Source organism: Dipodomys merriami, unplaced genomic scaffold, assembly GCF_024711535.1.
Source record: "Dipodomys merriami isolate MVZ:Mamm:240054 unplaced genomic scaffold, mDipMer1.0.p SCAF_16, whole genome shotgun sequence".
In the NCBI taxonomy this organism is placed as follows: Eukaryota; Metazoa; Chordata; class Mammalia; order Rodentia; family Heteromyidae; genus Dipodomys; species Dipodomys merriami.
The window spans coordinates 3,982,430-3,999,234 of NW_027202937.1; the positions used below are offsets into that span (position 1 = coordinate 3,982,430).

Sequence of the window (16,805 nt, forward strand, 5' to 3'; positions counted from 1 at the left end):
GCGCCGCACTTATAGCACCCGGGCCGCCCCGCCGGCCAATGGCAGGTGCGCGCGGGGACACGCCCCGGCTGGGGGCTCGGCCCGGCCGGCTCCCGCGGGGCAGGGTCACCGGGAAAGGCCGGGAGCCGGGGGAGGACCCGAACGGTCCCACCCAGCTGGTAGGGAAGAAAACCAAGTCCGCACCCACGTGGGCAGGTTGGGACCCGTCCGCAGGAGGGGCTGGTCAGCCCGGAGGGCCCCGGTGAAGCAGCCAAGTCCCGGGGCTGAGCGCCTGCAAGGCGTCGCCGCTGCCCAGCTGTGCCTTCCCCTGGCGTACAGAACGGACTCAACCGGACTTCACTGGCGTCCTGCCTCCCCCGGGCGGGGCGGGGGGACCTGGATTCTTCTTGGTGACCGCCGCGGGAAGGGGGGTTCTCTGGGTGCTAGGGGGCTTCATCTCAAGTACTCAGAGATGGTAAGCTTGCAGCGCGCTGCTAGCTCCCCGCCCAGGTGTGCCCGCCCCAACAAGCATTTCAGATGATTTTCCTGTCTAGATAAATTTAGGACATTGTTTTGTTTTTAAACATTGAGGTCATCTTTATTAGAAAATTCTGTTCTAAAGATGGGCATCGGGAGCAAACAGAGGAGACTATCCGAAAAGTAACTAAAGCAAACTGGGGATGGGGGTATGGCTCAAGTGATAAGAGTGCCTGCCTAGCAAACCCTCCCTGAAACACACACACACACACACACACACACACACACACACACACACACACACACACACACACACACACACACACTTCTGTTCTAATAGGGTTTTGGATAGGTGGACTAATTAGGTTAACTTGAGCTCAAGTTAACTCTGCAGGGGTAGCAAGGGGAATGAGAAAGGAGGAGGCAATTCCCAAATTCAGGACTTGTGGTTGTGTGGTGGGAGATAAAGAGAAAAACCCAGATCCTGCCATCAACCTTGGTGGGCTGGGTGAGGCCAGAGACTGCGACACCTGGGCCCCTGGAGGCAGGGGCTCCCCACAGCAGCCAGGGGTCAAAGAGCAGGTCAGTCACAGCACGTCTGCCCTGAGGCTGGGCCGGGATTGGGTCTCTGGGCCAACACCCCAGGAAGCTGATATCTCATCCAGTTCTAAGAATCAATGATGCTCTGGGGACAGACATAGGACATGTGCTGAAGGGCTGTGGGTTAGTGCCACTAATACAGGAATTAGGGACTCGACACCAAAACCTAGACAGTCCAGGGCGCTGCAAACAGATTCCAGACCCTGGATCCCATGCTTCCTCCTGCCCAGCCCAGGAAAGCATGGCATCTCATGGGTGTGGCCAGCTGATAAGGGCATATCACTGCGGAACCCCTTCCCTTCTCTCCTTGCAAGGAGCTTGCTTGCCTTCCTTCCTTCTCTTTCTTTCTTTCTGCCAGTTATGGGCTTGAACTCAGGGCCTGGGCACTGTCCCTGAGCTTCTTTTTGCTTAAGGCTAGCACTTGAGCCACAGCACCACTTCTGGCTTTTTCTGTGTATGTGGTACTGAGGAATTGAACCCAGTGTATCATGCATGCTAGGCAAGCACTCTACCACTAAGCCACCTTCCCAGCCCTCTCTTTCTTTCTTCCTTTTTGGTGATGCTTCAGTTTGAACCCAGGACCCTGTGTACATTAAACATGTTACACACCGATTCTATTTCCTCACCCCAAGCCTCTCCTTATTTAGACTTTGCTGGCCTCAAACCTTTGAGCTTCTTTTTTTTTTTTTGGGGGGGGGGGTCCGGTCATGGGGCCTGAACTCTGGGCCTGGGAGCTGTCCCTCAGCTCTTCAGCTCAAGGCTAGCGCTCTACCACTGGAGCCACAGCGCCACTTCCAGCTTTTTCTGTTTATGTGGTGCTGAGGAATCGAACCCAGGGCCTCATGCTTGCAAGGCATGCACTCTACCGCAGAGCTACCTTCCCAGCCCCCTTGCCTGTACCTCTTAAATGCCATAATTACAGCCATGTACCACCATGCTGGACTCTTTAGCTTTCAAGTCTCAACGGCACAGGTTCACAATGAGACTTAAAAATAATAAGGTCACTGCAGGAGGGCACTAGGGAACAGGCGCAGTATGAGAACTGGCCCATAATGGGGAAGAACTGAGCATTTTCCTGCACTCCTATATAAAGTGCAACCTGGATAATTATGAGGAAAAGTTCCTGTTGGTAGGAAACTCCCAGTAAGTGAAGGCCTGAGAATTCCATTACCTGGCTTTTGCGAGGTGTGGTGACTGAAGTGCCCAGGGGGTATCACTGGCCAGCCAGCGAGCACCGCCAGGCCTGATGGAGCCACACACCTCCCCCAGCTGGAAAGAGACATGGGAACTGGATTCTCATCAAGCTCTCTACGCTGAGCTGCAGCCTCAGCTTGCTTCTCCCTTGAGGCCTCTTTCTCACTGTTTTGTGCCCTTCCTGGGGCTTGCACTCAGGGTTTGAGCACTGTCCCTGAGCTTTCTTTTGCTCAAGGCTAAGCACTCTACCACATGAGCCACAGCGCCACTTCTGCTTTTTGGTTTATTGGAGAGAGTCTCACAGATTTTCCTGCCTGGGCTGACTTCGAACTGTGAGCCAGGATTACAGGTGTGAGCCACCGGCACCCAGCAGAAATCATTTGATATGAATTACATAAGCAGATTTTCAACGAGCAAGCCGTCTTTGAACTACCATGGTAATAACTGCAGCTCAGTCGTGGTGTATCATTATTTTTTAAAAAAGTAAACTTACACAAATTAAAAAAAAAAGGGTCCAAGTGGTGGCAGGTCAAGGCCAAGAAACGAAATGAGTTTGATATGAATTCCACTGTCCGCGCCGGGCGCTGCAGCCTCGCTATGGCTTTCTGAGCCCTCGGCCTCATCCCGTGCGCCACTTGCTCTTCTTTCTATGAAACAGCGCAACCGGACCCACTGCACCGCGTGTCCTAAAGGTTAAAGCACTTCGTACTGGCCTGCCCCCTGCCCTGTGGACTAGCTGGGAGGTCTCTGCACCTCACCCCTTCTCCCTAGAGGCCAGCCTCTGGATCCTCCCCACCCAGAGAACAGGGTGTCACGGAAGGCTGCTGGAGGCCGGGCCTCCTCTCCTCTGTGCTCCAGCTGGGCAGGAAGCGCAGAGGGACCACATGTGGTCAGCAGGGAGCAAGGGTCAAGAAAGGCAGGGTGCCGGTAAGAGGGAGGGGCTGCGGCTGGCATTACACAACACATGGCAAGGTCTTGGGGGACAGGGGAAGAGGAGGGCAGCCAGGTGCCCGGGACACAGTCAAGGGCCCGAAGTAGGGAGAAGAGGCAGCAGCTCAGGGAGGGTCATCTGAAGGCCAGGGTCAGCACTGCTGCACCTCACCCCTGCCCAGCCTACGCTGCAATCCCAAACACGCGCCCCGCACCTGTGCCCCGACACTTACCCTGTTAAATCTGGCCTCTAAAGAGCGGGTAGGGGCAGCCCTGCCTTCCCCAGCTCCCAAGGCCGGAGGGTGGGGGGCGGGAAAGACTAATGGGGGGTTCGGAGCACCTCTGAAGGCTGAGGAGGGCCCAGGAATGGAAACCAAAAGGCCTGAAGGGGTTTACTCTGTGAGCCCTGGGGGGGGGGGGGCGCTGGCAGAGCAGGTGTCCACAGAGGGGGTGCAGGGAGGGAGCTGGGGGGCTGCCGTCGTGCTTCCCGTGGGGGGTCCCCAGTGGCTGCAGTCCTGGTAGCCTTGGCGGTGGCGGTGGGGGGAGTTCATCTGGCGTCCTCCAGGTCCCGCGCGCACGGCCGGCGGGGCGCGGGCACACAGCGCTGCCCCCGCGGCCTGGCTTCTGCCCCAGCTCCGGGCTGTGTCTGTGCTGGGCGCGCAGGGGGCAGCGACGCGGGACACGAGGGCGCGGGAAGCTGGATGAGGAGCCGTCGTGGCCAGAGCTGCTCGGCTTCCGGTCCGGTCCGTGTGCGTCAGTTCAGGGACCCAGGCTCAGAGCTCATCGGGGGCGCTGTGCGGCAGCGGCGACGCCTTCTGGATGCCTTCCTCCTCGTCCTCAGGGCCGGGGTCTCCCTCGAGGCTCCCCAGTTCCTTCCTCTGCTTGCTGCTGCTGCTCCTGCCGCCTGAGGCCTTGGCCCTGCTGCTCTTCTTTTTGGACTTCTTCCCTCCCAGGGCGGCTGTGTCGCCTTTCTTGCCGGACCACCGTTCTGCCAGGCAGCCTGGGGGAGGAGCAGGACAGGTGTGCAGCCCCCCTCTCTACCAGCCCTCTCCATGCCCGGCCGACCCCCCCTGCCGCCAGAGGGCGCCATGCACCCCCGCCCCCCCTCCCCGGCCCTCACTCACTGGTGTCCTTGCCCTTCAGCACGTGGTTGGCACAGAGAAATTCGGTCAGGTCCTTCTCCTGGTGGTTCCTGTACCAGTCCTCGATGACCTCCTCAAACTCTTCCACCAGCACGTCGCACTGTGGACCCAACACTGAGATTGGCAAAGCCACGCCACCTCACCTGCCCAGGGAGCTGGGCTCAGCCTCGTGACCCGCTGTGATCCAGGCTGCGCTATAAACTGCCTGAGGAAACTGAGGCTCGAGAGGTCAAAGACTCCGGTCACCAGCTCTTGGGAGCCTTCGGTGCGGCCCCGATCCCACCCCACCCCCACAGGTCACCCGTACCTTTTTTTTTTTTTTTTTTTTTTTGGCCACTCCTGGGGCTTGAACTCAGGGTCTGGGCACTGTCCCTGAGCTTCTTGGGTTTTTTTGTTTTTGTTTTTTGTCAGTCGTGGGGCCTGAACTCTGGGCCTGGGCGCTGTCCCTCAGCTCTTCAGCTCAAGGTGATCACTCTACCACTTGAGCCACAGCACCACTTCTGGCTTTTTCTGCTTATGTGGTACTATGGAATGGAACCCAGGGCTTCATGTAGGCTAGGCAAGCACTCTACCACTAAGCCACATTCCTGGCCCTGTACCTGCTTCTTGAGGTCGGCTACCTCGGCAGACGTTTCGTTCCACAGCTCATAGGGGATGTCCATCACCACCTTGACCCCTTTGTGGACCAGATTGTGCAGTGTCTCAAAAGTCTCTGACATGCCCTGGAAGAAGTGATTCAAGATGGAAAAGTAGCCATGTCTACCAGATGGGTCTGAAGCCCTTGCTGTGACCTTCACCTGACCTTCTCTCTTCTTTCAGGCTCTTTTTCATCATCTCTGCATACATGCTGACCTGCCTTTCCACCCTGGAACCTTTCAAAAAAGATCTGCTAGGGCTGCAGGTATGGCTCCAGCCATAGAGCGCTTGCCTACATGCACAAGGCCCTGGATTCAACAGGGCACAACTATACCGTGTGTGTGTGTGTGTGTGTGTGTGTGTGTGTGTGTGTGTGTGTGTGTGTGTGTGTGTGTGTGTGTGTGTGTGTGTGTGTGTGTGTGTGTGTGTGTGTGTGTGTGTGTGTGTGTGTGTGTGTGTGTGTGTGTGTGTGTGTGTGTGCCCTCATGCCTGGGCATTGTCTCTGAGCTGCTTTTGCTCAAGGCTTAGAGCTCCACCACTTGAGCCACAGTGCCACCTCTGGCTGTTTGGGGAGTTTACTGGAGTTAAGAGTCTCACAGACTTTCCTGCACAGGCTGGCTTTGAACCATGATCCTCAGATTTCAGCCTCCTGAGTAGTAATGATTACAGCTATGAGCCACCAGCATCCTTTTTTTATTTTATTTTATTTTTTTTTATTACAAGCATGAAGCATCACACCTAGTCAGAAAAATGTTTTTTTTTTTTCTTTTGTGCCAACACCGGTGGTTGAACTTAAGATTTTCAAGCTCTCATTAGCTTTAGTGGCTGGTGCTCTACTACTTGAGCCTCTAGTCTAACACTTGCTAAGATTACAAGTGTGAACTACCAGTACCCAGCTGAGGAAAACAGTTTTCAACATTTTTGTTTTTTTTTGCCAGTCCTGGAGGCTTGAACTCAGGGCTGGGCACTGTCCCTGAGATTCTTTTGCTCAAGGCTAGCATCCTACACGAGTAACAGCGCCATTTCTGGCTTTGTCTGTGTATGTGGTACTAAGGAATCGAACCCAGGGCTTCACACATGCTAGGCAAGCACTCTACCGCTAAGCCACCTTCCCAGCCATTTTTAACACATTTTCTTAGAGCAAACATGGATTCCTTAGCTAAATTTAAGTAAGTTTTAAAGCCTTGTGCTGCTTGAAATCATCCCCTTTGGGATTTTAACCCAGGGGTTCTGCTGGAGCAGAACTTGGAGGGCAAATGTGGGCAGCCTGTCTTCCCGGGGGGGGGGGGGCTATACCTACACCTACCATGCAGAGACAAGCAACACGAAACACGCAACACACAGAGCGTTGGAAGTGGGCGGGGCCTCGTGTAGGCCTGAGGGAGGAATGGATTCCTTCCCTAGTTACCCCAGTTTTTTTTTTGGGGGGGGGTCCAGTCCTGGGGCCTGAACTGTGGGTCTGGGCGCTGTCCCTCAGCTCTTCAGCTCAAGGCTAGCACTCTACCACTTGAGCCACAGCGCCACTTCCGGCTTTTTTTTTCTTCTTATGTGGTGCTGAGGAATCGAACCCAGGGCCTCATGCATGCAAGGCAAGCGCTCTACCACTGAGCCACCTTCCCAGCCCCAACCCCCACCCCAGTTCTTTCTGCACATCCTAGGCCTTACGGCGGTGTCCTCACTAAGTGTTACAGGCCTCTCTGGGAGCCGCCAGCCTGTTCCAGGCTGAGCCTGAGGTGGACCGTGCTGGGCAGGCCCAGCCAGGAGGAAGGTGCCTGATGACCACCCAACCATGCAAGTGTGGATAAGACAAGAACAAAGGCTGCCCAGGGCTGGATCTGCAGACCACACTCACAGCAGCAGGCACACCTATGCGCACAGGCCTGGCCCCGGGGAGGAGGCACAAGCACAAGGCCAACCTTGGCAAAGCGATTGCTGCCAGTCCTCTCCTTATGCAGGCTGTAGTCCAGGAGCCTCTTGCAAATGGTCTCAGTGACTTCGATTAACCGTAAGTCCCTGCCAAGACAACGAAGAGGACCTGCAGTTCCTCTCCCCGCCCCGCGGTCAGCGTCCGCCCCGCCAGCCCTGCTGCCCAACACCTGCACATCTCACCAACAGAAAGTCAGAGCTGGAAGGAAGATAGGTCATCTGGTGTGGGGCTCTGAAAGACCAGAGAGACAGCATTGTAACAGCTCTACGGGAAGGATTTTTCAATGTTTATCTTTTGGCGGTGCTGGGGATAAACCCAGGGCTGTGTGCTTGCCAGAAATGTGCTCTACCACTTCCTCTCGGGTTTGGTGCTGGCACTAGGGCTTGAACTCAAGAGCATGGGCACTGTCGCTTAGCTTTTTCATTCAAGGTTGGCACTCTATCACTTGAATCAAAGCTCTACTTCTGGCTTTTTGGTCATTAGAGGTAAGATTCTCATGTTTTCCTGCCTGAGCTGGCTTTAAACCCTAATCTTCAGCTTCCCAAATAGCTGGGTTACAGGCACGAGCCACCGGCACTTGGCTCTTTCCATTCTTTTGATAAAGCAAACTGTATCATTTTTTTTCTTTTTTGGATGATCATGGGGCTTACACTCAGGGTGTGGGTGCTGTCTCTGAGCTTTTTCCCTCAAAACTAGTGCTCTATCATTTTGAGCCACAGTGCTACTTCCAGTTTTCTAGTGGTTAACTAGAGATAAGAGTCCCTTGGACTTTTCTGCCTGGGCTGGCTTTGAACCGTGATCCTCACATCTCAAGTCTCCTGAGTAGCTAGAATTACAAGAGTGAGCTACCAGTATCCTACCAGTACCTGGCTGTGTTTTTTGGTAGTTGTTGTTGTTTTGTTTTCGACAGTCCTGGGGCTTGAACTCTGGCCCTGGGCACTGGCCCTGAGCTTCTTTTGCTCAAAGTGAATGCTCTACCACTTGAGTCACAGTGCCACTTCCAGCTTTTTCTGAGTAGTTTATTGGAGATAGAGGTTCACAGATTTTCTTGCCATGCTGACTTCAAACCAGGATCCTTGATTTCAGCCTCCTAAATAGTTTGGATTACAGGCATGAGCCACCAGTACCCAGCTTTGTGTTTGTTGTTGTTGTTGTTGTTGTTGTTGGTTGTGGAGCCTGAACTCTAGGTCTGGGTGCTGTCCCTCAGCTCTTCAGCTCAAGGCTAGCACTCTACCACTTGAGCCACAGTGCTGCTTCTGGCTTTTTCTGCTTATGTGGTGCTGAGGAGGAATCAAGCCCAATGCCTCATGCATGCAAGGCAAGCACTCTACCACTGAGCCACCTTCCCAGCCTGCTTTGGTTTTTTGTTTGTCGGTTGTGGAGCCTAAACTCTGGGCCTGAGTGCTGACCTTCAGCTCTTCAGTTCAAGGTGAGCACGCTACCACTTGAGCCACAGTTCTGTTTCTGACTTTTTCTGCTTGTGTGGTACTAAGGAATGGAACCCAGGGCCTCATGCATGCAAGGCAAGCATTCTACCACTGAGCCACATTCCCAGCCCTTTGTTTTTGTTTGTAGAGATAAAGTCTCACTATGTAGTCCAGGATGGCCTGGACATGATTGTCCTGCCTCAGCCTACCGAGTGCTGGGATTATAGGTGTATACCACTACTCTCAGCCAAACTATGTTACATTTTGATAGTAAAATATAACTTCATTTTATTTTATTTATTTTTTTTTTTTTGTCGGTCGTGGGGCTTGAACTCTGGGCCTGGGCGCTGTCCCTCAGCTCTTCAGCTCAAGGCGAGCGCTCTACCACTTGAGCTACAGCGCCACTTCCGGTTTTCTGGTGGTTTATTGGAAATAAGAGTCTCACGGTCTCTCCTGCCCGGGCTGGCTTTGAACCGCAATCCTCAGATCTCAGCCTCCTGAGTAGCTAGGATTACAGGCGTGAGCCACCAGCGCCCGGCTATAACTTCATTTTAAAAGGTTGATCACAGCTGACAGTTGTAGTTAGATGTATAGGTGGCAAAATAAAAAGTCAAGAATCCTGACTTTTTTTGTTTGTTTTGTTGGTGCTGAGGTTTGAGCTCAGGGCCTCACACTGGCTAGGAAGGTACTCTACCAGCTGGGTGCTTCCCTCTCAGCATGACTCAAGTCCTGCCTTCGGCAATTTTTTCTTTTAAGTAAATTATACCGGTCCGTACGATCCTAGTGTCCCATCAGTTATGCTTTCCCAGATGAGGAATCTGAAGCCTGGAGAAATTAAGGAATTTATGAAGGTTATTGTATCCGTTGGGGACAGAATTGTGGGTACACTTGGGTCTCTGTTAGAGTTGACTCCCTGGTGGGTGGTGGGTTTGGCTAGACGGGAGAGAAAAGGAAATGGCAAGCTCCCCACTCTCCCAAGGATGCAGCAGGCCAGGCCACGCCCCCGTGCACTTACGACTTGGTATATTTGACTCCAGAAGCCTTGCGGTCCAGAATGCCATAGCCGGTGTCGATCACCTCCTTCTTCTTGCCAGTTTCCTCAAAGGCTGACTTCAGCTCCACGGCGACATATTTACACACTGGCGGAGGGAGACGGAGCGCAGCACCACTGAGTGCACAGGAGCCTCTGGGGGGAGGTGTGGAGCAGCCAGACCCAGTGGGCCGTCCTACCCGTGGCCAAGTCAGCACAGGCCACCAAGTGGAGTTCACTACAGGAAACTGGCTCCACGGTCCACTGGTTCTCGCCCACCCTTTCCTCTTCCGTTGCTGACTGCATTTCCATCACATCCCTCAAACCCATTGTTTGAAAAAAAAAAAAAGCCGAATGCAGTGGCTCACACTATTACATGAGCTCCTCAGGATTCTCAGGCAAAAGAACTTCATGGTAGCAAGACAGAGGCAGGAAGATTCCAAGTTTTAGGTGAGCTCAAGCAAAGTTATAAAAGGCTACTGGGTGCCAGTGGCTCACGCCTGTAATTCTAGCTACTCAAAAGGCTGAGAGCTGAGGATCAAGGTTCGAAGCCAACCCAGGCAGGAAAGTCCATGAAATTCATCTCCAATTAACCACCAGAAAACTGGAAGTGGCGCTGTGGCTCAAGTGGTAGAGCACTAGCCTTGAGCTGAAGAGCTCAGGGATAGCATCCAGGCCCAGAGTTCAAGCCTTACAACCACCACCACCACCAACAACAATGTTATGAAAGACCAAAAAGAAAAAGAAAAAGAAAAACAAAAGGGCCAGGGCTGGGAAGGTGGCTCAGTGGTAGAGTGCTTGCCTTGCATGCATGAGGCCCTGGGTTCCATTCCTCAGCACTACATAAGCAGAAAAAGCCAAAGTGGTACTGTGGCTCACGTGGTAGAGCGCTAGCCTTAACCTGAAGAGCTGAGGGACAGAGCCCAGGCCCAGAGTTCAAGCCTCACAACCACCACCAACAACAACAACAAAAAGGGCCAGAATAAAACAAAAGGGCTGAGTGGGCAGCCCAAATCTCCAACGGAGAATACTTGCCTAGCATGCACCAGTTTTTGGGTTCAATCCCCAGTACTGCAAAACAAACAACCATATATAGCACAGGTAGAGCCCTAGGCTGGATCCTCAGCCCCACACATGTGCACACACACAAGTACTGTCACACATATATTAAAGCTGAAAGAGTACAGTGAGTCACTAAACCCTCTGCTTGTACTCAACAGCTAACAGTCTGCTCCAGTCTCAACGTGGACTATATAATAGAACAGTTCCACAGGACGTGGAACAGTGTTTCTGCAAACCACGTGGAAAGTCGCCTATAATGCAGCATCCCATCTCTCAAGAACATGGGCCTTTTACATAATGAGGATACTTGGAAAATTAACAATAATCTCAACATCATGTAATGGTCCACATGAAAACTTCTCTAATCATTCCCAAATCTCTTTTTTTGGCTGTTGTATGATTGTAATTCATGTGTTCCAACACCAGTGCTACATTGTTGCCGAGTTAATTTGCTCCATTCACGCTATCCAAGTCTTGTTCTTCCTGTTTCAGAACTGTAATTTTCTCATTTCCTCCTACCCTTCCTCAAACTGTTATTAAGCAATTGGGTGTCGGGCACTGCCTGGGGATACAGGGATGAACACAATCACCTCCAATCCACAGTACGGAAAGCAGGGGCAAACCGCGGAAGTGCCTAAACGCTGGGAAAGTGGTTAACGCCCTCTAGAGGCTTCTTGGGGCAGTCTCCAGACATCTTACTAAAACCTTCTCTCCCAGGAAGCCCTTCTGGACGAACTCCACCTTCTCTTGATTTCACCTAGAGCCTCCATACAGTCCATTTTCTCTAAGGGCCTTCCTCATCTGTTTTTCCACTGAGGCGACCAGGGTCCCCAAGTGTGCATTATGCATTGGGTTTCTTCTGCAGTGCCCTACTTGGAAACTGTATATGTTGGGTACTGACAGCGGCAGTGCTGGTGGGTAAGCTGTCTCTGCTGCCTCCCAACGGAATCCTTCCTGCAGACTCTGTGCCATCTGCACGGTAAGAGCACTGACAGCAGAGTTTGGTTGAAAACCAGTTTACCACAAAAATAAATATATCCCGAGGGCTTGCTTGGTGCAATTCTTTTTTTTTTGGCGGGGGGGTCCGGTCATGGGCGCTGTCCCTCAGCTCTTCAGCTCAAGGCTAGCGTTCTACCACTGGAGCCACAGTGCCACTTCCGGCTTTTTAAATTTTGCTTATGTGGTGCTGAGGAATCGAACCCAGGGCCTCAGGCATGCAAGGCAAGCACTCTACCACTGAGCCACCTTCCCAGCCCGCTTGGTGCAATTCTATAGCAAGTATGCCCACAGCTGGCTTGGAGGACTTGGAACACATAAAATGTCCAAATGAGTTAGCTGGTGATCTCAGAGTCTGCAATGCACTGAGGTCATCTCACCTCCTGGCTCTCCATCCAGACCAGCTGGATTCCCTCCCCTGTCCTGTCCTGTCCCAAGCAAGCTCAGCATTTTTCTGGCTCCTGTGCCCCTTGCTCCCAAGCTCCATACTGAAAGGGAGATGGGAAACATCTCATTCTCTTCCCATCAACCACAGCCTGCTTCCCAGCATTCCGTACTCCAGACACCCTGAGATTCTTCCCAGAAGCACACTTGGAGAAAAGTCATGGCACAGACCCCAGACTCACAGACATCCATACACCTACTCTCGCTTGCTGGGCAGGTTCTCCTTCCTCTGTGCCAAGGCCTGTCCCGCTCAGGCAGCTGAGCCTGAAGGCAGGCTTTGTGGGCCAGATACAGTCAGCATTTCATAACAAAGGTGTTGTAATAACAAATAAAAATAAGTACAGTAGTTAGAGGAACCTAATGGTTGGAGTTTGCCAAGTGATCCTAGGTTAGGCTAGAATGATCTGGCTAGCTCTAAGCTTCTCAGTGTGTGAATGTCCTCTAGAAGAATAAGAGCTTGTTAGGTTGAGATTAGAAGAGAAACAGTAGGGATTCTTTGTCATCAAAACAGAATAGAAAACAGAAAGAAGAAAGAATGGAAGAAAAGCATGCTGCTACAGGGAGAGCTCAAGCAGGTGTCCTGCCAGTGAGCCAAGCTATCTCTGGGCTTCTCCTTGCTTTAATCCCTCAAATGGGAGGATTATGCATCTCAAACCACCTGACCCTACTTCCAGTGCTTAGGGAACATCTGGCCTGGTGCAGGCTTCTGATAAAACAGCTTTACAACCAAACTTGTCTGGGGCCAGCAGTTAGGGATGGGAAGAAAGGGGTGACTATAAAGATCTGAAGAGGTACTGAGAGATGGAGGGCAGGAAAAAGGAAGGCCCAGCTGCCATTAAGAAATGTGTTGACGGGGCTGGGAAGGTGGCTCAGTGGTAGAGCGTTTGCCTTGCATGTCTGAGGCTCTAGGTTCGAGTCCTCAGCACCACATAAGCAGAAAAAGCTAGAAGTGGTGCTATGGCTCAAGTGGTAGAGCACTAGCCTTGAGCTGAAGAGCTGAGGGACAGTGCCCAGGCCCAGAGTTCAGGCACCATGACTGGCAAAAAAAAAAAGAAAGAAAGAAAGAAAGAAATGTGTTGAGGCCGGGCACTGGTGGCTCACGCCTGTAATCCTAGCTACTCAAGAGGCTGAGATCTGAGGATCTCAGTTCAAAGCCAGCCCAAGCAGGAAACTCTGTGAGACTCTATCTCCAATAAACCACTAGAAAACCTGAAGTGGTGCTGTGGCTCAAGCAATAGAGCACTCGTCTTGAGCTAAAGAGCTGAGGGACAGCACCCAAGCCCAGAGTTCAAGCCCTACAACCGACCAAAAAAAAAAAAAAAGTGTTGAAGCTGGGCGCCAGTGGCTCACACCTGTAATCCTGCTACTCAGGAGGCTGAAATCTGAGGATCGATGTTCAAAGCCAGCCTGGGCAAAAAGTCTATGAGATTCTTTTTTTTTTTTTTTTTGTCGGTCATGGGACCTGAACTTTGGGCCGGGGCGCTGTCCCTCAGCTCTTCAGCTCAAGGCAAGAGCTCTACCACTTGAGCCAGCTTTTTCTACTTATGTGGTACTGAGGAATGGAACCGAGGGCCTCATGCATGCAAGGCAAGCACTCTACCACTGAGCCACCTTCCCAGCCCCTGTGAGATTCTTATCTCCAGTTAACCACCAGAAAATGAGAAGTGGCGCTGTGGCTCAAGTGGTAGAGTGCTAGCTAGCATTGAGCTGAAGAGCTGAGGGACAGCACCCAGGCCCAGAGCTCAAGCCCCATGACTGACAAAAAGAAAAAAGAAAGAAAGAAAAAAGAAATGTGTTAAGGGGCTGGAAATGTAGCTTAGTGGTAGAGTGCTTGCCTAGTGTGCATGAAGCCATAGGTTCCACTCCTTAGTACCACATACTCAGAAAAAGCCAGAAGTGGTGCTGTGGCTCAAGTGGTAAAGCACCAGCCTTGAGCAAAAGAAGCTCAGGCACAGTGCCCACACTCCAAGTTCAAGTCCCAGAACTGGAAAAACAAACAAAGTAGGCTCTAAGCTAGAATCCCTGGCCAAATCACTCTCTTCCTGTGAAGTTTTATGGGGACTCACTCTTTCTCCATATTTTTTTAATTTTTCTTTTTCTTTTTGTGTTTGCACTAGAGCTTGAACTCAGAGCCCCATAACTGGTGCTCTACCAGCTGAGCCACATCTCTATTTCCAGACTCTTGCTGGTTAGTTGGAGATAAGAGTCTTGTGGATTTGTATTCCTGAGCCGGCTTCCAACTTTGATCCTCCCATCTCAGCCTCCTATGGAGCTAGGATTATAGATGTAAGCCACGGTGTCCCACGCCTTTCTCCTTATTTCTAAAATCTCCCTTCCTCACCAAGTTCCTCCCTGGCTCTATTCTTCCCTCAAAATGTCCTGCTTCTTAGGCCTCAGACCCTTCTCCACACCCACCCCATTTAATTGCACCCCCCCAATTTAATATATGCATTTCAAGAGCATTTTCTGGTCTCCAGTATTCGCTGTGCGAATATTTGAGATGAGGTCCCTTTCCTCAAAGAGCAACAGACAACTACTCAGATTAGGTAGAGGGGGCACAAGGGGGGAGGCACATCTCAGGTTCTCCCCACACACACACACACAGACCTTTCAGTTCCTCAAATTTGTCCTTCGCTCCTTAGCCCACAGGCCTGGGTCTCAACGTCTGTGACTTCCTTCCTGGGGGCCCTTTCCACTTCTCTCCAGCTAAATCCTAAGGGCACTGCAGACTCCTTAAAGAAGCCTTCCCTGACGCCCCTCTGCCCAGCTTCCAGGCTAGATTGGGAGATCCTCAGCCAGCCCCCAAAGTCCTCCCCGACCACGGCGACCCCTCGCACACCCCCGAGTCCCGGAGCCCCCCACGGTGCCGAGCACACAGTAGGTTCACAGGACTCCAGCTCCAGAGCCCGGGACCTTCCCTCCGCCGCCCCGCCCAGGCCCCGCCCCCGGCGGGAGGCGCCCAGGCCCCGCCCCCTCACCTTCGCACTTGCTTGGTAGTCGTACCCAGTCGGTCTCCTCGGCCCGGGCCTGGCTCACGCCCAGCTCTGAGGCCGGCAGTGACAGCAGCAGCACGGGAAGAAGCAGGAGACGACGGGACGAGGGCTTAGGCAACGACTCCATGGCCAGCCGGACCCGAGCCGGACGGACCGGGAGGCGCTTCCTGCAGCGGCGCGCACGCAGCACCTTCCCCTAGCCGCTTCCGGGAATGCACACGTGCCTCCGCGTATCCACGGCGACCGCGAGCTCCTTGCCCGCCCCCTTCGCCCCCACCTCCGCGCGTCTTCAAAGCAGACGATGTAGCCAATGAGCTTTCTCGAGGTTTGTCTTCCAGCGAATGGGAAGACGAGCTGTTCTTGGTCTCGACCAATAAGAGAGCAGATGGTGTCTAGAGCGACCTATGGCGATGTTTCTTCCCACCTCCTAACGGAGGCTCTGGGAGAGGTTGGCGGGTCAGGATCTGAGGATGGAACCCTTTGCCCTAAGGAACGCTGGCTCTGGAAGAGGAGGGCCTTCCATTGCATCCTTCAACATTCTGTTCTGGGGTCTTAAAGCTGCAAACCCTTAATGAACGCCTGCTTTAAGTGTGTGTGTGTGTGTGTGTACGCGCGCGAGCGCAGGTCCGAGAGCTCGAACTTAATGCCTGGGCACTGTCCTTGAACTTTTTTGCCCAAACCGGGTATCCACCACTTGAGCTACAACCGCTCCTTTCAGCTTTTTGGTAGTTAATTGGAGATAAGAGTCTCACGGATTGATCTGCCTGGGCTGGCTTCAAACTGTGATCCTCAGATCTCAGCCTCCTGAGTAGCTAGGGTTACAGGTGTGAGCCACCAGCTCCTGGCTGAGTTTGGATATCTTTACTGCTTTCTGAAGACGTCAAAGGTGTGAGGGCATTTTCTGATGTAAGCCTAAAGCAATTGTGTTGGTAACAAGACACTTTTGCAAGGCTGCGGCATTGGAATCACACTGTACACAGGATAGGGACTTCTAAACGCTCTGCTCTCTCTTGGGTCCAGTAGATTTAGGGAGGTTTGGAGCCTAGCTATGACTCTTGATTTAGGTAGGCCTGGAAGTCCTCCTGGGAGATGATATTAAGCTAGCCATAGTGAGATGGAGGGGTTGGGGCAGGGCAGGGCCGAGTTGGGACAAGATGAGAAGGGTTGAAGCCAAGAGAAGCTTCGCTTTAGAATGGACAAGGAGCCAAGGAGAGGACATTTATGGAGGTTAGTTTTGGGTGAAAGCATGGGCTCAACATCTGGGCTGAGAGCTGGGAAGGGACAATGGCTGCAGAAAATTTGAGTTGACAGCTGGAGCCCTCTCCTCAGGCTGTGTGTCAGGGAAGGAGAGGTCCTGGGGGATGGTGGGTGGCTTCATCCCCAGAAACTGTGGTCTTCTTCACACCTTACTCCTTGAAAAATCCTCCAAAGAGGCAGGCACCTCCTTGCTGGCTGCTGATTGACAAGGAGTGGAAGAGACAATGAGGTCTTCATGGGACAGAGTCTAAGGGTGCCCAGAAGCTGATGTCTTTGACAACATCTCTAAGAGAGATTCCCCACCCCCACCTTGGGGAGAGGAAGACTAAGGGAAGGTCATTGATTCAGTCAGCTGTCCAGTGGTGTCCAAGGGACATCTGGATTCACATGACAGATCCTCAGGGTAAATGCCAGAGAGGAACCCCCAGGAAAAGCTGGCATTCCTGCTACCACTGGGGACAGAGGAGACTTACAGGTCATACTTTAATGTTCCAGTGTGGGAACCTCAGCCAGGCACCAGTGGCTCATGCTTCTAATCCTAGCTACTCAGGAGGCTGAAATTGGAGGATCATGGTTTGAAGCCAGCCCAGGCAGGAAATTCCATGAGACTATCTCCAATGAACTACTCAGAAAAAGCCAGAAGTGGCACTGTGGCTCCAGTGGTGGAGCACTAGCTTTGAACACAAAAGCTCAGAACAGTGCTCAGGCCCA

At 52.6% G+C, this 16,805-nt stretch overlaps 1 protein-coding gene across 2 annotated transcripts; it reads right to left on the bottom strand.

Annotated features, from left to right (window-relative positions):
- Positions 1-1,749: 1,749 nt before the first annotated feature.
- Positions 1,750-15,032, bottom strand: Cnpy3 (canopy FGF signaling regulator 3). 2 transcript variants are annotated; one of them, XM_070023722.1, is made up of 6 exons: positions 14,823-15,032; positions 9,328-9,451; positions 6,875-6,971; positions 4,943-5,044; positions 4,305-4,422; positions 1,750-4,180 (listed from the first exon to the last, which is right to left on the bottom strand). In XM_070023722.1, the coding sequence occupies exons 1-6, from the start codon at positions 14,962-14,964 to the stop codon at positions 3,954-3,956; spliced, it is 810 nt and encodes a 269-aa protein (XP_069879823.1). In that variant the 5' UTR covers positions 14,965-15,032; the 3' UTR covers positions 1,750-3,953. The 2 variants fall into 2 exon arrangements, with proteins under 2 accessions (XP_069879823.1, XP_069879822.1); XM_070023721.1 differs by having other exon boundaries at positions 4,922-5,044.
- Between the last annotated feature and the right edge of the window lie 1,773 nt (positions 15,033-16,805).

Bases quoted from the DNA above. Each gene is read 5' to 3' on its own strand.
- Cnpy3 (XM_070023721.1), bottom strand. From the start codon at position 14,964: ATGGAGTCGTTGCCTAAGCCCTCGTCCCGTCGTCTCCTGCTTCTTCCC. The intron at 6,972-9,327 runs GTAAGTGCACGG...TTGTCTTGGCAG, and splicing joins GGAGTCAAATATACCAAGTC to GGACTTACGGTTAATCGAAG. The intron at 5,045-6,874 runs GTTGGCCTTGTG...CACTTCTTCCAG, and splicing joins GCAGCAATCGCTTTGCCAAG to GGCATGTCAGAGACTTTTGA.